At 39.8% G+C, this 27,056-nt stretch overlaps 1 protein-coding gene across 8 annotated transcripts in view; it reads left to right on the forward strand.

Annotated features, from left to right (window-relative positions):
- The window catches only part of KAT6B (lysine acetyltransferase 6B), a 199,588-nt gene that overhangs the window by 165,009 nt on the left and 7,523 nt on the right, over positions 1–27,056 (forward strand). For all 8 annotated transcript variants that reach the window (XM_045040177.1, XM_019813329.3, XM_045040176.1 and 5 more), the window contains 3 exons: positions 24,680–24,911; positions 25,216–25,375; positions 25,977–26,372. In XM_045040177.1, coding sequence (XP_044896112.1) covers positions 24,680–24,911; positions 25,216–25,375; positions 25,977–26,372 — 788 coding nt within the window. The remainder of the gene's footprint in view (positions 1–24,679; positions 24,912–25,215; positions 25,376–25,976; positions 26,373–27,056) is intronic.

Below are 27,056 nucleotides of genomic sequence, written 5' to 3' on the forward strand. Positions count from 1 at the left end.
CCACTTTTTCCTTCTCCAGCCTCAGTCTGTTCAGAATCCTACCCATTATTAAGAGCCACCTCAAGAGCCTCTTCTGCTTGATCCCACCTCTTGGAGATTCATCTCATTCCCTTCTTGGCTCCATATCTCTCTGGCATAGCACTTAGACTCAATTCCTGCTTTTGTGGTGATAACTGATGTTGAATGTCATATTTCCAACTCACTGTAAACTCCTTGGGTAACTTCTTCTTTGTTTTCAGTAGGACAGTACAGTCAATCATCTGCATTGGATGTATTTTTTTCTCGTTTTGAATTGAATCTCCAACGTGATATATGGTCACTGCCCACAATAACTTTCCACCTAAAATTAAAAAGGGACTAGTACTGACTGGATAAAAGTGCAAGTGTCTAAATATGGTAGCATCTTATTTGTACAACACAATCTGGTAATGAGGCGTTTTATTTTACTTAAGAGAATAACCCAAGAACAAAGACATTCCCTTCAAGTACTAAATCTTTATGTTAGCCACTTTAGTGAAAACTGTATTTGAATCTGCCCTGTATTTTTAAACAGGAACTATGGAGCCCATTGGAACTTTACTGGATTGCTCAGGGCCATCATGACAAATGCCATCCATTAGGGTGTGCCCGGGTAGTACAGTGCGGAGGGTATATTTTTAGATTTTCTCTTTCCTGTACCCTTGACATTGCCCCTAACATGAGATTGGGTTAAGGAGTGTGGGTGAATGATTTGAATGAAGTTGGAAAGGAGTTGGTGTTATTCCTTCAGAGGAATGGAAACTAGGGGACGGATTTTATAATACTCAAAAAATGGGAACTGGTGTAAGCCCAATAGAAATTAAATTTAAAGCCAAAAAAATTCCTTGGTCACTAAGGTTTTAAAGAAGATAGAGTAGGCTGCTGAAAAAATTGATAGCATCTCCTTCTTTGGAGTTACTTAAAATAATGGTAGATAAATATCTTCCCAGAATGATTTAGATCCAATCTTACAGAGTGAGGAGATAAACCCCATGACCTCTCATAATCCTTGTCAACCTCATAATTAATTCAGAACTCAGGGCAAAACAGATAACCAAGGTTACTGCTTTTCTAAAATGTGCTATGTTTTTAAGGTCCTTTTAATGGTTAGATTTATTTTATTTCTATTTTGTACGTGAGCCTGAGGGACTTTTGGTCAGGGGATATATTTTCAGTAATTCAAATAAAGTTGTAAGGCAGGAAAATGTTTTGTCTATAGTAGCTGCTAGTTTAGGAAGCCAAAACGAGACAGCAGTAGGTAGAAAGCTGTCGCTGCCCACTTACACAAAGGATTAGAGATACAGGTGCAATGCATTGTGTAGTGTGTATGTAAAGAACTGCAAATCCAGAGCTTTGAACACTATTCTCCGGGATAGTCCAAATAGGAGGAATGGTCATGTATGGGATCAGATGCTGCCCTTGGAATAAGTTGTTTTCTCACTCTTCCCCGGGACAGCCTGTCTCCAGTTTGTCAGAGTATGGCTCCCTAGTACGTCATTTGCAGAACTTGGCCAGAGTGATTTAAGGGTACCAGCTCCCAGCCTGCTGATAAACCACCTCGTGGGTTTTGTGACTCTTTGCTCAGAACTTAAGTGGGAAGTGAAAGGAGTGACATGGTTGAAGCTGGTAGCACATCTCTTTCTCCTGGAATCTGAGATTCCTTCTCTTAGGAAATTTTTAAGTCCTCCCCATCTCTGTCCACACATACACACACACCTCAATCATGAGTTCATACTGTAACCTTGCATTCCAGATCAACGCCACCACACGGTTTTATTCTATCTATTTCCACATTTCTATATTTGTAAGTCTCTTCTCTGACAGTGAGAAACTGGACTTGCAATTATCCACAACATATTTCCTTATGTGCTCAGCCCTAGACTACACATTAAGTAGTTGCAGAATTGCTTACTCATACCATCTAGAAATCCAAACCTCCTAACTAGAGGTCAATATTTGTATATGGGTTTTTCTTTTTTTTTCAACTTTATGTTGAGTTTATTTAGTCAAAATACTGTGTTCAAATGTTACTTGACTTCATTCTTTTTGATTTTTCCACCTTCAGTGTAGTTATTCATTTGAAATATAGTTAGGCTTATTTGTTTGTTATCCACATTTCAGTTTTTTCTCTGTCTTTGTTCCCTTTTGTTTTGAAAACATAAAACATGATTTTCAAAGTTAAAACTGTATTAAAGGGTACACTCAGAGAAGTGTCACTTCCCTTCTTCATTCCCTCTACCCACCCCCAGCCCTCGGTTCTTTCCTGCGAAACACCAGCCTCATTGGTTTCTCTTTTATCCTTCCCATGTTTCTTTTTGTACAAATGAGAAGATGTGTGTTTTCTAATTTCTCCTCCTTTCTTACACAAAAGTGATCATACTATAGATAGTCTTTTACAGTTTGCTTTTTTCCAATTAACTGAAAACGCTGGCTCACTCCATTACTACTTCCTAGGGATTTTCTTACTGTCTTCTGTAGCTGCATGGTACTCCAATCATGTGGATGTCCATAGTTTATGCACCTGCTCCCCTGAGCATGGGCATAGAGGGTGTTTCCAGTATTTCACAGTTTTAAAAGGGTGCAATGAGTAGCCTTGGGCACATTTGGACTGATACATACTAATGTAGCAGTTTTAGTTTGTTATGTGTACTGTTGTTTAGGACTCTGCTTGGCTGGGCAGTAGATAAGCTGATAATGAGTTGTCTTTTACTCAGGCCTGCAGAGCCAGAACCCTGCCTGGGGAACAGGATGCAAAACCCATCCTCCTCAACTGACCCAGTGAAAGCAAACTGATTCAGCAGTAGGTTGCAGAATGTTGTGCCAGGTAGTGGTGAAAGAAGTTGGCATCATTAACTTACTGGTGTGTTTGTTGTAAATGCACTTATCTGATTCTAAACTGGATAATGGAGCAGAACGAAAAGAGTGACTTCATTCATTTTTTACCTCTCCGTGAAACGTTTGGTGACTAGGGGCACCCTGGTCTACACTCTACTAAACACCAGTGACAAAAATGAAGAAGACATAGTTCTTTCTGGGTGGTCAAGTTCACTAACAAGTCAACAGTTGCTGGATAGTATGTTCGTAGAGTATATATTGGGAGCTCATAAGAAGTTGCATGAAAACATTCCTGACTAAGGGGATCTAAATCATGACCGTGTGAGGAAACACATCAGATGTTTGGGCAACTACAAAAGAAACTCCAGGTAGATGAAAGACTTAGATAATTAACAAAAAATGAAAACACAAAAACTTTTAAAAAGTGAAAAAAGGATATAAAATTATATGGTCTTTGGACATCCTAAGCAATAAGCATTAAACCAATGAAAGAAATCACAAAAGAATATACACATGGGATTGACTATATAAAATGGTAAAATGTATTAATATTTAAAAGCAACCATAATGGGAAAGACGTTGGCAACGCACATGCCAAACAACTCTTTGATGGCTATAGTATTTAAACAAATATTTAAAAGGAAAGGTTTGATAGTGTTAAAGCATAAACCTTAATAGAAAAACGAGCAGACGACATAGAGGACATGAATGCAGAACGCACAGAAAAGGAGCATCCTTGGTGGCAGCCACACTGCTGACATGTACTGAGAGTCTCCTGTGTGCCAGCCACTTTCCTAAGATTCCTGACCCATCCAACCCTCACAACGCCAATTGAGACATTTTATTCTTGGTATATGTGTAAGGAAACCAAGGCACAGTTAACACAAACAATAAATAGTGCATCTGCAATTTAAGTCCGAGCACTTGGACTCTTAGCCTCTTTGCTCCTAAGTCTGTCAAGTACAAATGGCTAATTAAAATGTGGGGGGAAATGGTTGGTGATTTAAAAATATAAATTCAAATAACTGAAAGACTATAATTTTTTGCCTACCAAATTAGCAAAGCCTTTAAAATATACCCATATTTAAGTTGACATAGATGGACACTGTTACATTTACACTGGAAAAAGTATAAATTGTTAGACATTTTCCAGAACTTTGACAGTATATATCAAAAACACCCGAAAGGAATTTATTCTAAGAAAATCAACATACTTTAATCAGTATGCATTAATTTCATATTTAATGTAACAACATGTTTTGTGTTATTTTTTTAAATACTGGACATCCCTCCTCACTTCACCCTCTTCCCCAATTATAGCAATATAAACTCATAGTAGAAAGTTAGAAAAACATAGATAAATTACCAAGAGAAAATTAAACCCCTCAGACTTGTGGTACGCAAAGAGTTAATGTTTTAGTATATTGTCTGTCACAGTGTCATTATTTATTAATAGAAACAAAAACTGAAATAGCCTTGATAATTCAAAGATAAGAGAGAACCATTCCCCTGAGAAAATTGTGGTACATCCATATAATGGAGTATTATTAGCTACTTAGAATTAAGAATTATGTTCTAAAGAATTGTTAATAAAATAACAAGATGCTTATAATAAGCAAATTTCAAAATTGTGTGTGTGCGCACACACACATACACATATATATATGTTCTCAATTGTGTAAAAAGTATACGCAAAGAAAGTAAAGAAACACAGTTCTAGATCATCTCTAGAATTAGAATTACAGGCAATTTTTCTTTTCTTACTCATACTTTTTACTGTAACTAAAAAGAAAACTAAGAAAAATCTGTGAAGGCCTGACCTAGGGGAGTGTGGCAATGAGGCTACATGGAAACAAGGCAGGTATTTTCCTGTTTATTCTGCAGCAGGTAGAACTCTACCTGGCACCTCGTGGTGCTGAGTCAATGCTAGATGAATGGATGAATGAACTGAACTTGGAAAGGTAGTGAGTGCAGCTTTGATCATGTTGCCTTCACTTTGATTTTGAAGATACACATGCAGCTTTCCTTGGAGTTTGGAGCTCAGCAGGGGTATGCATTAAAAGGAGCTACTGGCATACTGGCATAGTGGGCATACTGTGGTAGTTGAAACCATAGTTGTGGGTGAGGACAACCCGGGGAGAGCGTAGGGAAACAGCGCTGAGGGTGGAGTGCTTGAAGTTCCAACATTTTAGGGACTAGGAAGGGTTTTGAGGATGAGGAGGTTATCAAGGAAATTGAGAAGGGTCCAGAAGTAGGAAGAGGATTGAAGAGAATGGTTTCAGGGAAGCCAAGAGGTCAGCCTTGCAACAGCAGTAGTCAAAATCATAGCTGATCTTTGTGGACCACTTAAGTGTGTCAGGCACTTGTCACCTATCTGAATTACACAGGTTAATTTGCTCAATCCTTGCAGAGACCTAAGGAGGTTGGTTACTGTTATCATCTTTCTTTTGGAGGCACAGGGACACTAAGAAACTTGTCCAAGATCACTCCCCAGCCAGTGTTTAGTGCCCCAGAGAAGATTAATACACAGTGTAAGAAATATACTTTCGAGGACTGTGGTTTGAGTGGAATTTAAAAAGTGAATTCAGAAAGCTTGACCATCAAGGGCTGGGGGCACAGGAGCCTGGCTTTTGTTTTTAAACTCCAGAGATTGGAGCACTGGTGGAAAGAAGACCGGGGAGTAGTGACGGAAAAAAACAAAAAGTGATATCTAGATGGGTTGTTTAATACAGATTCAGAAGATGGGGTGCCTGGGTGGCTCAGTCGGTTAAGTGTCCAACTTCGGCTCAGGTCATGATATCACGGGCCATGAGTTCGAGCCCTGCATCGGGCTCTGTGCTGACAGCTCAGAGCCTGGAGCCTGCTTCGGCTTCTGTGTCTCCCTCTCTCTCTGACCCTCCCCCGTTCATGCTCTGTCTCTCTCTGCCTCAAAAATAAACATTAAAAAAAAATTTTTTTAAATACAGATTCAGAAGAGGCATTTGACGAAATTCAATCTTCTTTCCTAATTTTAGATAGTCATACTAACTAGAATTATAAGAATTCTAAATCTTATTATTAACTCTTTTTCTTGTTTGTTTTAGCCTTGGCATAATCTTGGAGAAGGTATAAAGAGTAGATGATAGTGGGTCCAAAGTCTACAAACTTACACCTTTGGTTTTTTTGAGACTAGTATATAGGCAACATGTTTATCAGTTACATAAATTATCTGCTAACTGTACATTTAGGCTTTTTTTTTTTAATTAGTGTCTGTTTATTTGTAGACTAATCATGTAAGTTTATAAGCAGATTCAATTCTTGGCTTTCTTTATCCAATATTAAAATATCCTGTAATGTCTCAGGGTTTGTCCTTCATGGAATAGGACTCAAGAGGAAGTAGGAGTGATTGAATTAGGTGCTCATTTCAGAAGTCTCCTTTACTGACCTTTTCTGTGATTTAAATAGAGGGGTTTCACTGTGGGTTTCATGAGGAGTATCTACTATTTGAAAACTAAGTCTGTATTTAGTGAGTGCTGCTGGAAGGTGGGTGCAGATGACCCAGTTTTGTGCCTACAAATTATGACTTCGGTCACATTTTAAGTATAGTTAGCAGTGTTCTATGTACTTCTCTTTTCTTAAAAATGGTGCATGCACACATGCGCATAAGAAAATAAAAATGTAAGAAAAATAAAAAATGTAAGAAACCTTGAGTACAGCTTAATACCTAGTTTTTTTTTCTCACTGAGAATTAGCAGGTTAATCTTCTACACCTTATTCTTTAGCCCTTTTGGTTCTAATGACAGGCATCTATCTCTTAGTTAGGTACCTAGAAAGTCCCAGGCTTATCTTTTCTTAGTCTCCTTTTTAAAACTCTTGGCTGGTTTCCTAAGGAAGTGCTCCTTAGAACAAGAAAGCATTTTCTACCTGGTTTCCCGCTTCCTACTTCTCTGCCCTTCTAGGTCCATCAAGGAGAATCAGAAAGAAAGCTACATACCTCATCTCTACCTAGTGATCTTGAGAGGGTAACCATATCCTCTCTCAAAGAGAAAACTTCTTCCTCCACATCTTAGATCCTACTGGCTTAAATGTTGTAATGTACGATACCTAAATTCAGGAATACATGTCATAGTAGTTGAGATTGTCAGCTAGCAACTTCCAGTTTTAACAGTCTGCCTTCTAAATACAATTTGAGTTAAACTTAAGAATACTTTTATTTTTTTAAAAATAGAACTACCCTACGACCCAGCAATTGCACTACTAGGTATTTATCAAAGGGATACAGGTATGCTGTTTCAAAGGGACACATGCACCCCAGTGTTTACAGCAGCACTATTAACAATAGCCAAAATATGGGAAGAGCCCAAATGACCATTGATGGATGAATGAATAAAGAAGATGTGATACACACACACACACACACACAATGGAGTATTACTTGGCAATCAAAAAGAATGAAATCTTGCCATTCGCGACTACGTGGATGGAACTAGAGGGTATTATGCCAAAGGAAATTAGTCAGAGAAAGACAAATATCATATGACTTCACTCATAAGAGGACTTTAAGACACAGAAGAGATGAACAGAGAAGGGAAGCAAAAATAACTTAAAAACAGGGAGGGGGACAAAATAGAAGAGACTCTTAAATATGGAGAACAAACAGAGGGTTACTAGAGGGGTTCTTTGAGGGGGGATACTAAATGGGTAAGGGGCATCAAGGAATCTACCCCTGAAATCATTGTTGTACTGTATGCTAACTAACTTGGATGTAAGTGTAAAAAAAAAAAAAAAAAAAAGGATACTTTTATTTTTTTAAGAAATTAAGTTGAATACAAACCAAGCTATGACAAACTTTGATTTTGTTTGTTTGTTTTATTTTAAGAGAGAGAGAGCATGAGCATGAGCCAGTAGGAGCAGAGAAGGAGAGAAAGAGAATCCCAAGCTGGCTGTGCACTGTCAGTGCAGAGCCCGGTGCAGGGCTCAAACTCACAAACCATGAGATCATGAACTTAGATCAAGAGATGGATGCTCAACTGACTGAGCCACCCAGGCACCCCTAAGTAGGAGTGTTAATTTTGGAATCCAGTTGGTTGGATTCTAGTAAGCCATGTTTTACCTGACTGTTGGTAAACTCTAAGGAGCTGAGACTGTATATACAGGGGTCACTAACTTCTCTCTGAAGACAAGTCAAGTATAATTTCAGGATAAGCAGATTCTTCCCAGAAACTGGGTCCTAGCCTGACAAGCCCTGGTGACATATCCCATTTCTCTAGCAAGAGTTTTTGGGCGTTGCCGCACTTTCCTTTAGGTGATCCGAGAATGGTTATAAGTAAGCTCAGATCGTAATACCTTCAGCCCCATGGTGGCCAGAACTCAGATGCCTCTCACCTCATCCTTAGCAGCCTTTTCCTTTTACCCCAGCGAGACATGTGAATTTTGTCTCATCCATGATGGGGTAGAGGTCATGAAGCACACAATTGGGGCATCGTTTCTCCCTTTAGGTTGCAATATAAATATTTCACTCTCCCCCATTTCTGAGCCCCATAAGCCAAGCATCAAAGGTGTGTTTAAGGGACTGTAACAATGGCTCTTGGGGACATGTTATATGACTTAAACCCTCTTATTCCCTGTAAACAAATTGAATAAAGGAGCTATAAATTTGACATGTGGTATTTATTTGCTTATGCAACTTTTGCTTAATCGTTTTCTCTTTTTTCAGTGGCACTGACCATAAAAAATGCTAAAGGCTGAGCAAGTGCAAAGTCATTTAGAAAGTTGCATGGGTCTTTCATATATTTGTTGTTTATTGCCCATTTCCTTCACCAAAAGTAAGATTCCCAGGGGTAGAGACTGTTCTCTAGTCCCACCTCCTAGAAGAGCCTGACACGTAGTAGGTCCTTACTATTTGTTTAACTAAATGTTAAATGAATTACCATGAGGGGAGCTTTCTTGATGTGCTTTCTCTCCCCATATGTGATTCTTATGAAGAAGAATTTTGTTTTATTAGAACATCATCAGTCAGCTGTTGGTTCACTTCCTTCCAAATGCTGTCCGGTGTGCCCTGCTCCTTTCGAGGTCTGGTGCTTTTGTTTCAGTGCAGCCTCTTCAAAAGAAAGAAGATTGCCATTATCCACTATAAACCTCAGGCAGAGATGAGGGCTGTGACAGAATTCACAGTTACACACGGTTGGAGAAAAACTTCTCTTTTCCTGACTTTTATCAGATAATTCATTTCTTTATGCATTTATTTTGGAAGGAAAACTCCCAACTTTACTGTTCAGGAACTGTCAGGAAAGCTTTTTGCTTTGCGTAACTTTCCCTGGCAGCTCACCTCCCTGGGTGAGCGCAGTCAAAGCGATCACTAATGAACAGTAAGTTGGGCTTTTGAGAAAAGGCTCTTTTCCAGCCTTTTCTGAGAGAGTAACCCGTCTCCACACCTCCACCACGACACTTGATCAGACCAGCAGCTGTGTCTTCAGAGTTTTGCTGGCTTTTGTTAGACATGTTTTGACTTCTAGAATCAAGTATAATTTTATATTATAATATTTTAATAGGATTCTAGTTTATAATATGATAAGGAAAATGACTACTTTTCCTTATTTTCTCATTATGTTGCGCTAAAAGCCTTTGCCATGACTGTTTATTACACTGGGCTGAAATGCAGTATATTTTAATATGTTAAAGATAACATCAAGGTTGAAAATTGAGCTCTCCGTGATTTATTCAGAGGTTGACTGTTACCGAATGCATTGAAATGAGTTGCATGAGGCAGTGTAGCTAACGATTTATTTATGTATCTTTTTTTTTTAACAAAGCTTGTCATAAATAAGAGCAAATAAATATAGCTCTTATGCAATAGTTTACATTCATTGTTTCAATGAAAACATTGTAAATATGAAGCATACAGTCTGTAGCTACCATTTTGCCTTACATAGTTCCGAATTTTTTCAAGATTTGGCACGCAGGTGGATTTTTACTAATCTTTTGTCTGTTTGGATTTCTAACATTGACCGGCATTTGTAGTGAGTCATTTCAAAATGCTGCTACCAGGGAAATTCTGTTCACGTAATTAATATCGACAAACCTGTGTTCAACAGTAAATGGAACCTTAACAGCACCATCACGAGAGCCAGGCTGATTCACTGCTGAACTCCAAGCCATGAGCACAGTGGGATGCACATAGTAGGCGTGCCAAAGAAAAATTTGTTGTGGGAGTGAGTGAATAAAGGCATGCCCAGATCTTATCTGTGCTCTTCTCTGTGTCCCCGACAACACCTGCCTCATTCACCTGGCTGCCTTATGGCAATTGGTGCTTAACCTGAGATCTCTCCCCAGTCTCTGTGTTTTCCACTTCTTTATACCCTCCTCACTTCCTTCAGGAAATATGCTTTACGTGGGCTGTACCAGGATTGGCCTAGGTGATAAGGATAAAGGATAAAGGTGAGGATGAAGGATGCCAGCCTTGCCCACAGAGCCATGGGTGGTCAGTGGTCAGACACACAGGATTCATCCCAGGTGTGTGATGCTCCGTGTTTGGGTGGCACACGGGGTTGTGCCAGTACTGAAGGGGAAATGCCTCCAACTCCCTTTTCATTTTCCCAGTTAAGCAAATGCATCATCAAAACAAGATCAAGAAAGATTTTGTTCTGATTGGTTGAGATTAGTACTATACCTTAGTTTCGAGGGAACCATTCCCCTTAAACATATTTTCCAGCTTGTAGAATTATGTTTGAAACACAATATTCTAAGGTAATAGTTGGATGATGTCCTCTCATAATGGTGTTTCTATCCAGCACATCTATAATTTCAGCTGTCTGGAGGGTAGTATTTTTTTTTTCCACATCAATTTGTTTTGGGTGAAGCAAAAGATTTTCTCTCATTTGTTTAGAATTCTGGTAGGAAAATACGAGTTAGGAATCTGAGTTTTTTCCTCCACCATCAATTTGTGGTTAGTTTGTTTTTACTGTAGTATTAGTCCTACATTTTTACATGTACTAATACAAAAACCTCTGTTTTGTAATTTTTTCTATGGAGTCCTGCTTTGGGTTAATATCGTAGAGGAGCTCCTTTTTTCAACAAAATTGTTTTAAATTAAAATTTTAAATGCTTTCAAATAGCTGAGTGGATTAAGAGCAATTCAGTTATGCATGTCACTATTTGTCCACATTGAAAAAATATATATATAATGTGATTATATAGCAGGAGGAATTGAGAAAGTGTTGGTGACATCTTGAGAAAATATAGGCAGACCTTACTGTATATGGTATATTTGCATATATCCTTTTTGGGGGGCAAACTGAATCGTTTAAAGTGAAGTAGAGTTCTTAATGTAAAAAGGAGCATTTCTTCATTCATACTAGACAACAAGGAAAAAAAAATTACTAGGGTCTTGTCAAAAGGATTCAGGATTTAACTTGAAGAGGTTCCCACTGGACAACGAATATAACAGTAAGGACAACAATTGCGATTAAAACTCATTAAATGTTTAAACTCACACATTTGTAATGACATTTAAAAACAAATTAAGGGGCTCCTTGGGTGGCTTAGTTGGTTAAGTGTCCAACTTCAGCTCAGGTCATGATCTCACAGTTCGTGAGTTCGAGCCCCACATGGGGCTCTCTCCTGTCGGTGCAGAGCCCGCTTTGGGCCTCTGTCCCCCTTCTCTCTGACCCTCCCCCATTTGCTGTCTCTCTCTCTCTCTTCCTCTCTCTCAGAAATAAATAAACATTAAAAAAAAATTTAGAGGATGATAAGAATCAGTTCATTATCTTAAAAACTGGCAAAAAAGCATTGAACTTGCCTTTCCTATGTGAATGATACCACTAAGTAACCAAATAGTAAATGAGGGAAGACATCTTTTTTTTTAATTAAAAAAAAAAAATGATTACTATTTTTTTTTGAGAGAGAAAGAGACAGAGTACAAGTGGGGGAAGGGCAGAGACAAGGAGACACAGAATCCAAAGCAGGCTCCAGGCTCTGAGCTGTCAGCACACAGTGCACAGTCCAATGCAGGGCTCAAACTCACAAACCACGAGATCGTGACCTGAGCCAAAGTCGGACGCTTAACAAATTGAGCCACCCAGGCACCCGAAGGGAAAACATCTTTTTATAAACATATTCCAACTAACAAGTGAAATGACAGAATTAAGATATGACCATTTTGCAATTCTGCTAATGAATTAACTGATCTACCTAGACATCGAACTTCAACAGCAGCACACATTGTGAAAAGGGGGACAACCAGAAATTACATGTCTCCTGATCAAGGGACATACCGTCACCTATAGTTTTGCCAGAGGATCAAGCCTAAAGTCTGATCAAGCCTTTGGCGTTTTTCAGAACACAGAGGAAAGAGAAATAAATTGAACTGCATCACGTGAATGCAATCAGCAAAAACCAGGCTGTGGAAACTCTGTAGGTCAAATGGCCCTAGTTCATCAATAGATTAATTATAAGGAAAAGAAAGGGGATGGTGAGGGGAACCCATAGACTAAAAGAGACTTGAAAGATATATTTTTTTTTAATGGACAATACTATATTGTAGTACCTGGGGACATTTGAGTGATAAAAGTATAAGGAAACACAAAGGATTGTTATGAAAGTTGGGATAGTAGTTACTTGTGAGGGGAAAAGGAGGGATGATTGGGATGGGACAAATGAAACGTTTTTCAGGACGGCTGGCAAACTTCTATTTCTTGGTCCTGGGTGATGATTACAAAGGTAATCAGTAAATGTTATTTGTTTAATGGCATTTTCTAGATCTGTGTTTTATTTTTGCCTTTTTTGTTTTTTAACAAAAGTGAAGGTCTTAAAATGGGCGTTCACACCCAATGGTATCTATTTTGGAGCTTAGATTTTTGTAACTCTTAAAATGAAAACTTTGGTTTATTGGTGGCATTATGTTAATGATGTTTTTAAAAGAGATACAGTTTTTCATCTTTACTGCTTTAAAATCAAAATGCAAGTACATGGGTATTTGGGTATTGGGATCTTCTCCACTTCAGACTTTGCAGAGCCAGGTTTTTTTTTGAAGGAAATGTACTGAAATTTACCAGAATCATATCCTCTGAAGTGCTGAGTTGAGTCCATTAGAAAACTGCATTCCTGTAAATTGTGCTTCCACTCTTAAACCTGGAGAAGCATAATTCAAGGGTGGTGTGTTAACAGATGATGATAAAACGGTGTATTTAGACAAAGAATGGCCAGGCAGGTGTGGATGGGGGAGAAAATAGGGAACAGAGAGGCCAGAGAGATGGAGAACAGACACTGTAGCATTGGAACATCTCTTGTTGCCTTTCTCTCCATCCCTCCACCTGTCTCTCCCCTTTTGCCCTCTCCTCTCTCACCCTGTCTCGCTTCCTTTCTCTCTTTTTTTTTTTTCTTTTTGATATAAAATGAGGGAAAGCAACACTGGCAGACACCATAACTATATAAAATTGCCCTTCCTTCCTCCTAGAATGCTGGGTGTTCAGCAGTTCCGATGTTTGGGACAGATCTTTAAGCACCAGGAACCATGCTTTACAAAAGAGAAAAGATGTTAAAATTTAGATTTTAAGAAAGGGAAGGTAAAAGCCTGGAATGTCTTAAAATATGCTGAGATGACGTTTTGCTGATTATTTATTGCAAAACAGGCTTCCATCTTCTTAAGATGATGGTTCTCTGTTCATAGATTAGAAGCCCTGCCCTGTGGTTTGCCCAGTGTTGGAGCTATTCCCCATGAATTTCAGGAAGTTAATGAGATTTTTTTCCTACCAAAGCAGAAGATATGTCTGAGGACTCTGACAGCCTTCTACCCCTGCAGCTTTTCCCTTGCATCCTGTTAAAAACTTGGAAACCATAATGAATGTTTTTAGAGAGAAAATAAAATGAATGACGCCTGTGAATTTGTTTTAAATGTTGTTTATTTTAACAAATAATTTAGATAAATCTTTCCTGAAAAGGAAGAGAAATCATCAAGTTTCATCAATAATCTGGAGCTTTTCAGAGGATTACTTTGAAATACCTCCCTGCCAACTTTTCATAAATTGAGTATAACCTTTCTTTGACCTTATCACACATAATTAAATAGCTGTTGAAGGGTTAAAACCAACTAAAAAGCAATTCTGTATCTTGATCTCTATTCTCCTGCAAAATTATACAGGAAGTTTCTTTTGGTTCTCAAGCGGGGTAATTACAAGAGACAGTTACATAATTTACAGTTTCAATCTGCTCGTCCATAATCACACACTTCCACCTAGTTGTATATACCCCCATGAGTATCTGCCTTGTACTTTGATTTGTAAATGATGATTGCAGTGTGATTGATTGCTTGCCTGTAGCATATTGAATTGATTCTTAAAAATGAACTTTAGCTGTTAACATGTCTATTTGAGTTCCTGTTATTTATGTAGTTTGTGGTTCTTGCGTTCAAGCAGATGCATAGTAGTTAAGAAATTAAACTCCCAGAGCTTTTTTCCTTATTAAATTTAGAAAAGGGAGTGTCTGTATACAACCTAACTAGGAGAGTGCCCGGAACACAGTAGGCACTCAACTGTGGAACACACTACGAAACCATTCCAGTCCTTTGAAAGTTGAATGGAGATTCTTTGATTAACAGTGACCCCACAGTAAAAGGCTTACAGGGATAATATCGGTATATCGTGGCCAAAGCTGGGCTAATATTAATACATTGTTACTGAAATCTCAACTCTTAAGTGCTGCTGGCATTAGGGAGGCAATCTCAACAGTGGACTTGGAGAAAGCTATCGCCTACTAACTGAAGGGGTAGTAACTGACGTCTTTAAATACTGCTGGTGATGATATTTCATACGGTTTTGTGTTTCCCAACAGCTAACATCTAATTTAGCCGATTTGGACTTTAAGATTCCTGTAGGATCAACGGCTAGATGCCTACATGACACCAAATCTGCTGGCAAACCAGCCAGTCTCTTGGTTGAACACCTCATGCCACCCCAGCTTCCACCCTAGCCTGTATGTGCTGCATGTGTGTCAGAATGGGCTCGGTGGTAACCCTGTGGGGACACCACCATTTATTGCCAGAGGCTTTTTACCTCAAATCCTGTTTGAAAGAGAATGGGAGATAAATAAAAAATCAGCTTAAAAGAGAAGTTTTTGATTTCTGTAGACCAGTGGGATAGGACTGTTTGTCTGGATGACCTGAGGAGAACCGAAGATAGTTTCTTTATCTTTACATTTTCAGCATTAATTGATCGATCAGATTGGGTGATGGTCTGTGCTTTGATTTTAGAATGTTATCTCAAAAACTGACAGATTCCCTTTGAAATGTAATTCAAAAACAAAGAAAACTTATAGAGAGATTTGTATTCTCCACTTTTTCCTTTCTTCAGTCTTGCTCTATATCTGTGTTTGCTGTGTGAAAGCTTATCACTTAGAATTACAACATTCTTCTGTTTTAGAAAATTATAGCTGGTACACACACATACACACACACACACACACACACACACACACACACGATTTGGGGCGGGTTGTGGGAGAACAAATGGAAAGGAGAGTCGCTTAGGGCTTGGTTCTGAAATCACTGGCAGTGTCCACGCTTCCCCCTTAGTCTACGGGTAGGATTAGACCCTACAACGAGATGTGAACTATCACAGCTACACCCACAGAACCTCAGACCTATAATAGTGAGCAAAAGAAACTCTAGTTTTTGCTTTTATTAGCTTACTTAAGGAACATTTCCATTGTAATGTTTTAGCAATAGGAGAATGGTCTTACAGGTGAGGCATTACAAGTTATATGCAATTATTCTCTTGGAGCAGTTGCGTTTTTTGAAGTATGCATGTTTTTAATGCAGTGTTTAAAAACTTACAATTTCTCAGTGGTAAATTTTTGTTAGCAGGATTTTGTTTCTTAGAAATTGTGAAAAATTTAACCGAGTTTTAACTTGGAAAAATTAAATTAATTTCTGAAACAGTTTTTCAGATTGAATCTCTCACATGGACTTTTACCTATTTATAAGAAAGGAAATAATTTTAAAATGCCAAATAGTTTCATCTTAAGAATTTTGTGTGTGTGTGTAAATTTGTTTTTCCTAAAACGTGCCAGGATCTAAAAGTGATTTGAGCTGTGGAAAATCAAAAGAGGTCAAAGAGGAGGGCATTATTCTGACATGTCTTTCAAATTTGTATTCAAAGGCCATGATAGTGCTTTATCATTACCTAACTAGATGTGCCTCTGGGGGTGAATCAGAGCTTTAGTTAGATTTGTAATAGGCAGTGGGCTTCATGAAGAATGTGGTTACTTCCCAGTTATATTTAAAGAAAGTTATTTTTAAAAATTCCTCCCCAAACAGTTTAGTTTGGGAATAAGTGATATTGACGAGACCTCTTGTTCTAAAATCATTTAAACCTTTGTCAGCGGTGCAAGGAAATTGAGAGACTGAATCTATTTCATATATGGTCATTTTCTTGGAACAGAAAATTATATTCTCCTAATCCACCAGGCCAGAACCTTGCTGGTGTGGTGACTCAATGCCATATATAAACAAATATTCCTTAAACGTCTAAATAAATAAAACTCCTGTGAAGTCTGTCACAGAGCTTTCTTTCCCCAGTGACCATCTCCTCCCTAGCCTCAACTCTTAGATGTGTCCATTTCCCCCAGGATTCACCATCTACTTGGATTTGTCATTAGTCACCACTGCTACTAGCATAGCCCTTTGGGGTGGCAGAGGTGGAGAAGGGGGATTGGTGTTTACCATTCTGGCCATGGTGTCATCCTCGGGACCCTTTGCTTAATATAACCCGTTAATGCATCTGTGACCAGACTAGCCTGAAAGAAGCAAGAGTTGAGATTGGGGTAAGACACAGACATCTGTAGTTTGTAAAAGCCCCTACGTGATCCTAATGTACAATCAGGGTTGAGAACCACTGGGCTAGCCTAGAGGATAAAGAAAGGAGAAATAGAGACATTCTTGGTGATTTAGATTATCAGTTACACAATTACCATTAATTCATTTTTGGCCTCTATGACTGTGTCATAGAGGTCTGTCTCTGGCCCTGGTCATCCTCAATTCAGAAGCTTGTTCACAGGTGTTTCACCCTCCTCAAAGGGCACCACAGAGGGAGGAGCATCCTCTTTCCTGCTGCCTGATGCCCTATTTGTGAGTTCATATAATAGGTGAGTTCCTATATTCCCTGGGTGACTGACATACAGAATGACCACCTCCTTCAAGGGAATCCACACCCAGTCACAGAATCATGGAACTCATCTGTTAAGTTCTAGCATGATCTGTAGGTTGTGCACAAACATACAGCGGCAGGGGAGTCATGCCTCTACCATACACACCTTCCACTGGGTAGGGTTGAAGAAACATCATTCCTCTTGCAGTGGACTTGGCCAGGAAGCCGGGGTGGGTGGGGGTGGTACTCAATTCAATAAGAAAGTCTAGAGGTACCTCCACATAACTGAGCCAGAGCCCTGTATCCTAAGCAGTCTATGAGGAGCTTGTGAGAAGAGAGATCTTAAAAGGGCACTTAGAGAGACTAGTTTGTGACCCAGAGTAACCAGCCTTTCTTCCCCAGAGACCCGCTGTCTCCTTCCTCTGGGTTTCACAGGCTCAGACCATTTTCCCAGGGACACACTTGGGTCTTCGAGAACATTTGGGTCTTTGTTTCATCTGTCCTGGGACTGTCTCAGGGTTCTTCTGACGCCCTCAAGCAGTCATTGTTATTGTGGTTTGAAGGGCTTGCTGTTTCCTAAGGATAGTCCTTGAAGTTAAGGACTTAAGGGCCAAAGGGAATTTGGGGGGCACAGAACTATTCTTGCTGTGAACTGCAGTCGCCACTTTCTTAAGATCATTACTGAGGCAGAATATGTGGGGGTTTTTTCATGGCTTCTTTCTTTAATTAAATTTGTATTTGGGTGGTTAGCTGGGGGGTAGGGGGAGGAGAACTTTTGTCTGAGGCACTGGAGTAAATGGAATGATTTTCAGATGCCTAAGGGAAAAGTAAGAAAAGCTCTTCTTAATCTGACCCTATAGAGCAGTCAGTCTTCTTCCTTTTGTCCACGTTTCCTTTCCCCTACATGAAGTATACCTGGTCACCCAAACGATCACCTTGAAATTTCACTCATTTACTATGTTGAACAATGATAATAGCTAACACCTATGTTGTGTTTCAGTAACATGCCAAGCATGGTTCTGCATCCTTTGTGCTTATTCGTTTAATTCTTACTACAACCCTAAGAGATAGGTATGATTATTCTCCAAATTTTATTGGTGAGGGACCTGAAACACAGAGAGATTAAATAACTTGCCCAGCCAACGTCACGTAGTTGGTACATAGTAGACCCTGGATTCCATTCCAGGCAGTCTGGCTGTAGCACCCTTGCTCTTAACCAACCTGTAGTGCCTCTTATGACCTGCCATACTTTATTTAGTAAATGCCGTATTGTTTTAAAATACCTGTGGCCTTGGCGCCCAACTTTTAAAAATTCTTGTCAGTTTTTATGTAAAGCGGATAGTCTCAAAGTATGATCCAGGGACTCCTGGGGATCCCTAAGGCCCTTTTAGGGGCTCTACAAGGTCATAACTATTTTCAAAGTAATACTAAAGTACTACTTGTCCATTTCACTCTTATGAATTTACATTGGCATTTTCAAGAACTTTCATGACCTGTGATAATCACAACAGATTGAGTACCAAAGCAGATATGAGAATGTAGCTTCTCTCTTAAGCCAGACATTGAAGAGATTTGGAAAAATATGAAACAGTGCCAGTCTCCTCACTATTTTTTTTAATTTTAGACAATATTTTTTCGTAAAAAATATGTTAACCCTTAATGGGTTTATTGGTTCTTAATAAGTATTTGTCAAATTTCTCTAAAAAATTAATAGATAACGGCTCTTATAAACAGAAGCTCTTAAATAATTTTTTTTTTTTTAATGTAAAGAGGTCTAGAAACCAAAAACTTTGAGAACCACTGATTTAACATATAAACCCTTGGAATGCAAGTGTGGCCCATAGTATAGGAACTTGTTAGAAATGTAGGGTCTCCGGCCTACTGAATCAGAATCGAGTTGTAATGAGAGGTGACTGTATAATGAAGGTTGAGAAGCACAGGCATAGAATTTATGAAAAAAGCCACTCAGCAACTCAGTGATCTCTTGCTAAATATCAGCCTGGTGGGGCTTTGGAGATTCCTGGACCCACTTCTCTACCACCAAGTTGCTGGGTGAGGGAGGTCTCCTCGCCAAGCTGAGATTGTTTAGTCCTCCCATCCAGTGGCTCTCCTATTGCATACGATGGTTCTAACATCCTCATCAAAACCAGCAGCTCCATAGCAGAATTTATAGCAGTGGTCCTCAAATTTGTGTGCATCATAACCACCTGGAGGGCTTATTGAAACGCAAGTGCTGGGGCCTTCCCACAGTGTTTCTGGTTCATAGGTCTAAAAATTTGTGATTTTAACAAGTTACCGGGTGATGCTGATACTGCCAGTCTGGGGGACTTCTATAAGAAGTAGACTGAGAAGTCTGTGGAAAAGTCAAGCAATATTTACTCTAAGTTGTTATGTAATTAATTACTTCAAGCCCATAGAATTGTGAGAGAAATGTCTTAAACATTCACATTTTCAAAACCAACCTCTTAAAGTATAAAATATCTCAAAAATTCAAAATTTCCATTTTTGCTAGGGAGGCATCTATATCTTTTAATAAATGGATGGGGTGCCTGGGTGGCTCAGTCGGTTAAGCAGCCGACTTCGGCTCAGGTCATGATCTCACGGTCCGTGAGTTCGAGCCCCGCGTCGGGCTCTGTGCTGACAGCTTAGAACCTGGAGCCTGTTTCAGATTCTGTGTCTCCCTCTCTCTGACCCTCCCCCATTCATGCTCTGTCTCTCTCTGTCTCAAAAATAAATAAGTGTTAAAAAAAAATTTTTTTTTAATAAAAAATAAAAAAATAAATGGAAAGTAGTAAGGAATCAGGTAGGTCACAGGTCATCTGTAGCACTCTAGTTCTCTGAAAACAGTAGGAAGAGTAAGGTTCAGTTTCCTTTTTTACTAATTGCAAAATCATCACAAAATTTCAGCAGGTTCTTTATCACTATTTAAACTGATAACACGCCATTCATCCACTTGGTCATAGGGCTGCTTAACCCTAGAAACCAGTAACAGATGACACAGACCAGTGAATTTCCATCCTTAATCATGAGATACATGGTTAGAGCCATCTGATTTCCTCTGCTCAAGACCTGCCATAAATCCCTGGCCTGGTGTCAGTTCCCAGGCTTGCAAACCCAGTGCTGTCTACTGATAATGAACCTTTCAGCAAGGTTTGCTGAGCTAAACAGGTGTCTGATGAAAGGTGTGTAATCCTTGAAGATTATCTTCTCCTAAAAGCAGCCAGTAACCCCAGACTCACACAATCCAGACAGATGGGAATTGGGAGTAGCTTGCCAGAGTTCACACTTTGTATTTGAGGAGGTTCATATGGTTTGGTTCCAGATGGTAGAAGATGAAGGTGTGCAGGAGTGAAGAGTGGCTGCCTTTGTGGGGGGAAATCCTTATCCATGAAAATTATTCCACTTCTGGTCCAGCCTACAATCTTGAAATATTACTAGTTTAAAAGGAAGGAATGTTTCACATTAAACAAGGGTTAGCCTTGCAGTTAATACGCTGGGAGCTCAATTAATTTGGGAATTTAGGTCTGCAAAAACAACTCTTGACCTTGTCCAGATAGTTCCTTCCTTATCCTAAAAGATCTGTTTACACAAAGGCAACTTTCTACCACTTTAACCATTTCAAACACAAGCAATCATGATTCTCTTCCTACAAGTAGGTCAGCCTTAACAGAGGTGAGGTAAATTTGGGTCCTACGTAATCAGTACAGCTTAGACATGCTTACCTTTTGCAGACACAACATTGGTCTTAACTTTCCCTTTAAGCAAACACCTTGATAATCTTTTGAATTAGTGTGTGGTCCATACACCAAAACTGAGACCTCACCTTCCATTGGGTAAGTAGTTCCAGTGAAGCAAAAGAGAAAGCCACCTTTCTGTAGTATCAAGATAGTTGATGTGGGTGAAGAGTTGATGGGCCATTTTCCAATTACAAGTCTCCTGATCACAGAATAAGTGCTGTTCACCTGCACCTCTAGCTCACAGACAATTTAAAGGTAATAATTTCACCAGCAATTAATTATACTGCAGCTACTGGGATTTGTCCTCCAAACACCACTTTGTTTTTAGTCTGAACAGCCAGGTTTCCCCAGAGATAGTTCAGGTTTTCTGATTCAGAGTGTCCTCCGTTAAGGAAAGGTGTGAGAGGGGCACCTGGCTGGCTCAGTCATTTGAGCGTCTGACTTCGGCTCAGGTTATGATCTCACGGCTCATGAGTTCGAGCTGCGTATCGGCCCCAAGAGCCTGGGGCCTGCCTTGGATTCTGTGTCTCCCTCTCTCTACCCCTCCCCTGCTCGTGCTCTGTCTCTCTCTCATTATAAATAGACGTTAAAAAGAAAAGGAAAGGTGTGAGAGCACCATGGGAATCTGTTCACCAGGGGTGTAGTGTACTTGTTTCAGATCTTCAGGATAATACACCGGCTTCCAAGATAAGTGCTTTTTATTTCCCTGCATCTTACATCAATTATTTGGAATCTTTTTGGTAAGTTAAATTTAAGAGCTGTAACATTAAATCACCACATCACTATAATTACTCAACAACTAAATGAACTAAATGTTCTTACCAAAAATTGTTCTGTCAATTGGCTATATAGTAATTCTGATTTGAGGAGCCTAAAAAAAGTAGAAGAAAACAAAAGATGGCTAGAAATTCATTATTTAAATCATTCCGTGTTAAAAGGTCAGAGTAGTGAAGTGCTACCAGCTACAGCTTTTTTTTTTTTTTTAATGTTTACTTATTTATTTTTGAGGGAGAGGGAGAGAGAAAGAGATAGCATGAGCAAGCAAGGGGCAGAGAGACAGGGCGAGAGAGAATCCCAAGCAGGCTCCACATTATGATTGCAGAGCCTGATGCAGGGCTCAGAGTCACACACTGTGAGAACATGACCTGAGCCAAAATCAAGAGTCGGATGCTTAAATGACTGAGCAACCCAGACGCCTTCCCAGTGACAACTTTTTTGAGGGAAAGTGCTGCAGGTAAAATTTAAATTCTGTATTACAGCAACCTAGTCCACCTATGGAGTAGACGTGGACATTTTTTCTTCTAAGCTATCCATTTTAACACATTACAAGTGATTTCACTTAACTAGTAAGGAATCAGAAATTTACCTTTGGTCATTCTTATTTTGGAGATGAATTGCATTTAATCTAAACATTTCTCCTTTCGGAGGAGACTTCGTGGACTCATAAATGGCTCTCAGCTTAATGCAAGTTCTTTCCATTGCTATAAGACCCTCGAGGGTCTCATGAGTCAGAGAAGGAAAAACTAACATCAGGCAATGCAGTGATGCCTTTGGACCATGGCATTGTGTGGTCTGAAATGCTGGTGCACATCATCCCTGAAGACCTGCTTGATGTTTTCTAGTTGGAGTTTTGGCTTGCAATTTTTCTTCCGCAGCACCCAGGAAATTACCACTTGCTGGCAGGTGTTGGTAACCTTCCTGCTTTGTAGCCTTCACTAGTGCCATACAGAGGTGTTTGCTGTGAAAATCCAGTGGGCTTCCCGGGCTCAGTGTACACATGCTCCCTGCCACCACCTCCCCAACCCCCTTCGAGTCCCAGGACTCTCCCGTGGCAGTGTCAGCCACAGACTGCGGATTGTGTCCGAGAGTGTCCCAAGAGACAGCCACTTAGCGAGGTGGGAATTGCAGGTGCTGAAAAGTTTATGCCTAAAGGCTCTCCACAGACCCCAGGTTGCCTGAGAGTTCCAGTGGCCTGACCAATTTAGGCTGAGGCCATGATAAGCTATATTTGTACTGCCTCGGGGTGTGAAAACATGAGCAGCTGTATAAAATATGTTTTGGGGGGATTTTGGCTGAGCCCAGGGTAGAGACTGAGGGAAGAGAAGACAGAACAAAGAAATCCATGTGCTTCCTGGGTAAGACTGCTCATAGTAGAACCTAAGGTAGGAAGGAAGGACACATACCGCCTTCTGACCACTTTAATTGTATAGAAAGCTTTCTGCTGAGCTGAGAGACTGAGGCTTTCTGTCCCTAACTGGGAGGTTCAGATAAGAACCAGTGAGGGACTGCGGATCAAGGGGATAGTTCCACAGCCATGGTACTATGGTCCTCTCCCCTCGCAGTAGTACAGAGCCGGGTCCTCCAGCCAACTGAGTAGATTTCTCAGCATGTGCCAAGCACTTAGGAGGCAGGTGATGGATGTGCCAATTATCTGTGCTCTGGGGTTTGGGCACCCTTTGTACTTGAGCGACAGAGAGCTCTTCTCCATATTGACAGGGCATGATCTGGGCTGGATTCAGCACCGTGGTCATCACTGTTAGCATTCCGGACACACTGCTCTTGAAAGCCTCTGGATGCAGCTGAATGACGTGTCGACAGTGGTTTGACTGTAAAATTTGGTGGTGCTTGTTTACCATTCAATCAAATACATTACTCTTAAGCATGAGTTAAAGAGACAAATAAGTCAAAAGACTGCAGGAAAGCCTAAAGTTAAATGTATGCTTATTCTTTATCATGGCATTCAGATTAAAACCATCAAAATGCAAAATGCTGTGGTTACACCCCTATAGGGTGTAGGTCAGTTTGGGTTTCTTGTTCTATATTTCTGCATTATTTACAGTGATTTTGAGAGGCAGGAAAATGCATCAGAGGCTTGATTTTGTCCTTCTAAGAAAAAATCCAAAATTGAGAAAATTCTTGAGAATGCAGCCATTTTGGAAATGTAGATAAAGAAGAAAAATGCTGAAGATTTGGGTGGTTTACAGAGCAGCATGATTTTGTAATTGCTGCCACCTACTGTATGTGGTTGATGTTTGTTTAAATTTAGGAAGTTCATGAAGGTGAGGCTATTGAAATTGATAATTAGAGCAAGGTAGACATCATTAGTTTACAGCATTCCTTCTCTACTCCATAAGTGGCTCTTAATTACCAAGACAGCCGCCAGCTTTCATTCATTACCTTCAAGTGGATTTAAAGTTTTAAATCATTTAAAAAATCCCTTTGCCAAGAACCTTCACAGTAATGCTGCAGAACGCATATTCAGAAGCTTACCATGCTCAGGGATTTCCTGAGTATACATAAAACAGTTTGTTTTAAGGAGGTTGTTTTGTTTTAATTTGTGGGAGCAACATTCTGGGGTTGGATTATAAATTAATTTACATGAAAGAGGTGAAAATAGAGCTAGTAGAGCTGATGTGAGTTGCAGCAGTCGACTTAAAAGACATTCTTTTATTAGTCCTAAAACAAAGCTTCAGATCAGCCGGCTAGTTAAATGTAACAAGCAATATAGAATCTGAGTCAACAGAGACCCTTCTCTTTTATTAAGATCCAGCTGTCAAAGGGTCATTAGGTCCTTCCTGTGGAAAACAACTTGCCCATTAATGTTTAGGGTGGTCCCTTGACAGGATTTCTAAGTGCCTGACATTTCGATTTTGAGAAAATCTAAAGCTGGTGGGAAACTTGGATGTTGAAATTTATCAGAAGTAACGTCCTCAACCTTAGCTTTGTTAAATATGCCATGACGTATATTTGAAATGCAGCCTCTAGCAATGTGAATTGACTTACAGTGCTACTGTAAAGGATTCATAAGCATAAACTTCATGGAGATCAAATCACTATAACTGGGAAGAGACTGCATACATAAAGTTTGATGTGATGTTTTTACCTTATTGCTACTTATATTATTTTGAGGGGCCCCTATCCCAATGTCTAAAAACACCACGGTGAAGTCATCTTTGGCTTTTTCTGCCCTAGGCTATTTGCTTTCTAGAAGAGAAGGCCAAGCAGGGTCTCCTGAAAAGCCACTCTCCGATCTGGGCCGTCTCTCCTACCTGGCCTATTGGAAGAGTGTCATCTTAGAATATCTCTACCACCACCAGGAGAGGCACATCAGCATCAAGGCGATCAGCAGAGCTACAGGCATGTGCCCACATGACATCGCCACCACTCTGCAGCACCTCCATATGATTGACAAGAGGGATGGCAGGTGAGTACCGATGCCGGGGCATCACTGGCTGCCTCTCAAGCATCTTACACCAGAAAGTGTCCCAGGAGTTAGGTGGCCTCATTCCAGTTTAAGATAAGAGGTTCCCCCAATGGTATTATCAAAACCTTTCTCCTAAACAGAAAACAGGAAATGATACTGTTTTGCTGGTCAGATTTCAATTTGCTATATTTTTTCATTGATGCGCTCTCTGATTTTTCCTAACCTAGTAGCATTTGTCAACGTGTGTAGGTGAAATGAAATTTCAGCTTTTGATTGCACTTTGTTCTGCCTCATCACATTACAGATTTGTCATCATTAGAAGGGAAAAGTTGATACTGGGCCACATGGAAAAGCTGAAAACCTGTTCCCGGACCAATGAACTTGATCCAGAGAGTCTAAGATGGACCCCAATTTTAATTTCTAATGCTGCAGTTTCTGAAGAAGAGCGAGAAGCTGAGAAAGAGGTAATGATTGACTTCGTCTGCCTAAGTTGTGTGACTTCACTCCTGCAGCATTCTTAGGCTGAGAAAGTCATTAACATCGTTGTCAAAGGCTTGGTTATGTAGAAAGAGCTTGTGAAATGATATGGCACTAATTTATCCTAACTGAGGTTGCATGGTAAGACATGATAATTTTATTGAATTGAGTATGAAAAATGAAACATTTATCATTGATCACAAAGCAGCATTTTTCACTACTGACAGCATGTAATCAGATCACATTTGGTGCTGAGCTCCAAGGCTGCAATGTCAATCGATTCTTTGTGTTTATGAACTTGCTTAAAGTGCTCCATGCCAGTGAGCATGTAATGTAGTGATAAAGGACTCAAATCAATTCGCTGCATCATTAATACTGCTAAATATCCCATGAAACCCAATCTTCTTTGATTTGTTATCCTAACTGATGCAAAAGAGTCCTGAGATGATGCAGCTGGAATGTTGCTTGGCTGGCTGACTGTTCTGTTCAGAAACAACTTAAGAGATCCTTTGCCTTTGATCCTTAGAGGCTGTGTCTTAACTGCCCTTTCACTAGCCCACCATTTTTACCCTCCCCCCCCCCCCTTAGGCCGAGCGGCTAATGGAACAAGCTAGCTGCTGGGAAAAGGAGGAGCAAGAAATCCTGTCCTCTAGAGCGAACAGTAGGCAATCACCTGCAAAAGTACAATCGAAAAATAAATATTTGCATTCCCCGGAGAGCCGGCCAGTGGCAGGGGAGCGAGGGCAGCTTATGGAGCTGTCTAAAGAGAGCAGTGAAGAGGAGGAGGAGGAGGAGGAGGAAGAGGAGGAGGAGGAGGAGGAAGAGGAGGAAGAGGAGGAGGAGGAGGAGGAAGAGGAAGAGGAGGAGGAGGAGGAAGAGGAGGAGGAAGAAGAGGAAGAGGAGGAAGAGGAGGAGGAAGAAGAAAATATTCAGAGTTCTCCTCCAAGATTGACTAAACCACAATCAGTTGCTATAAAGAGAAAGGTATGTGTGTTTAGATTTTCAGTGAGTCAGTTTCAATCAAATCTTATTTGTCATTGCAAACATTCTATTAGTATTTGTTTCACTCTCTATTCTTTAGAAGTAGTCTGTATTCAGTCCTGCTGATCATATATCATCATCCTTCTTCTTACAGTCATGATTGTGTTTACTTTTTGAGGTTAGTGCTGTTTTGTTAAAGTAGGGACAGGCGGGCTTCCTAGTCTAGTAGTTACTGCCACCTGCTGGTTTGTGGGACTAGAGAAGTCAGGCTATGCGAACAGAAAAGGACCCTGAAGAGCACTTCAACCACCCTTCAGTGTGTTTTGATGAAAACACCAAAGCCTAGGAAGGCTAGGAGACTTGTCCAAGGTCATACAGCTCCACAGAGATGGAGCTAGAATCAGATGAGTGCTCAGACTCCAACCCCAGCACTCCTGATAATATTATTTCTTATAATATTCTATATTATATAGATTATATTATTTTATATTATATAGATATAAATAAATTTATTCTATATTATGTAGATAGATAACATTATATTATTCTAACAATTCTATGCGAAGAGCAAGAAAAATATTATCAGAAAAATATTAATATTTTTCTTGTTCTTTGCATAGAATTGTTAGAAGGTACTTCAGGCTCTCCATACTGATGCTGATGTTTTGCATTGGTGGCCAAGTACAC

Source organism: Felis catus, chromosome D2, assembly GCF_018350175.1.
Source record: "Felis catus isolate Fca126 chromosome D2, F.catus_Fca126_mat1.0, whole genome shotgun sequence".
Classification (NCBI taxonomy): Eukaryota; Metazoa; Chordata; class Mammalia; order Carnivora; family Felidae; genus Felis; species Felis catus.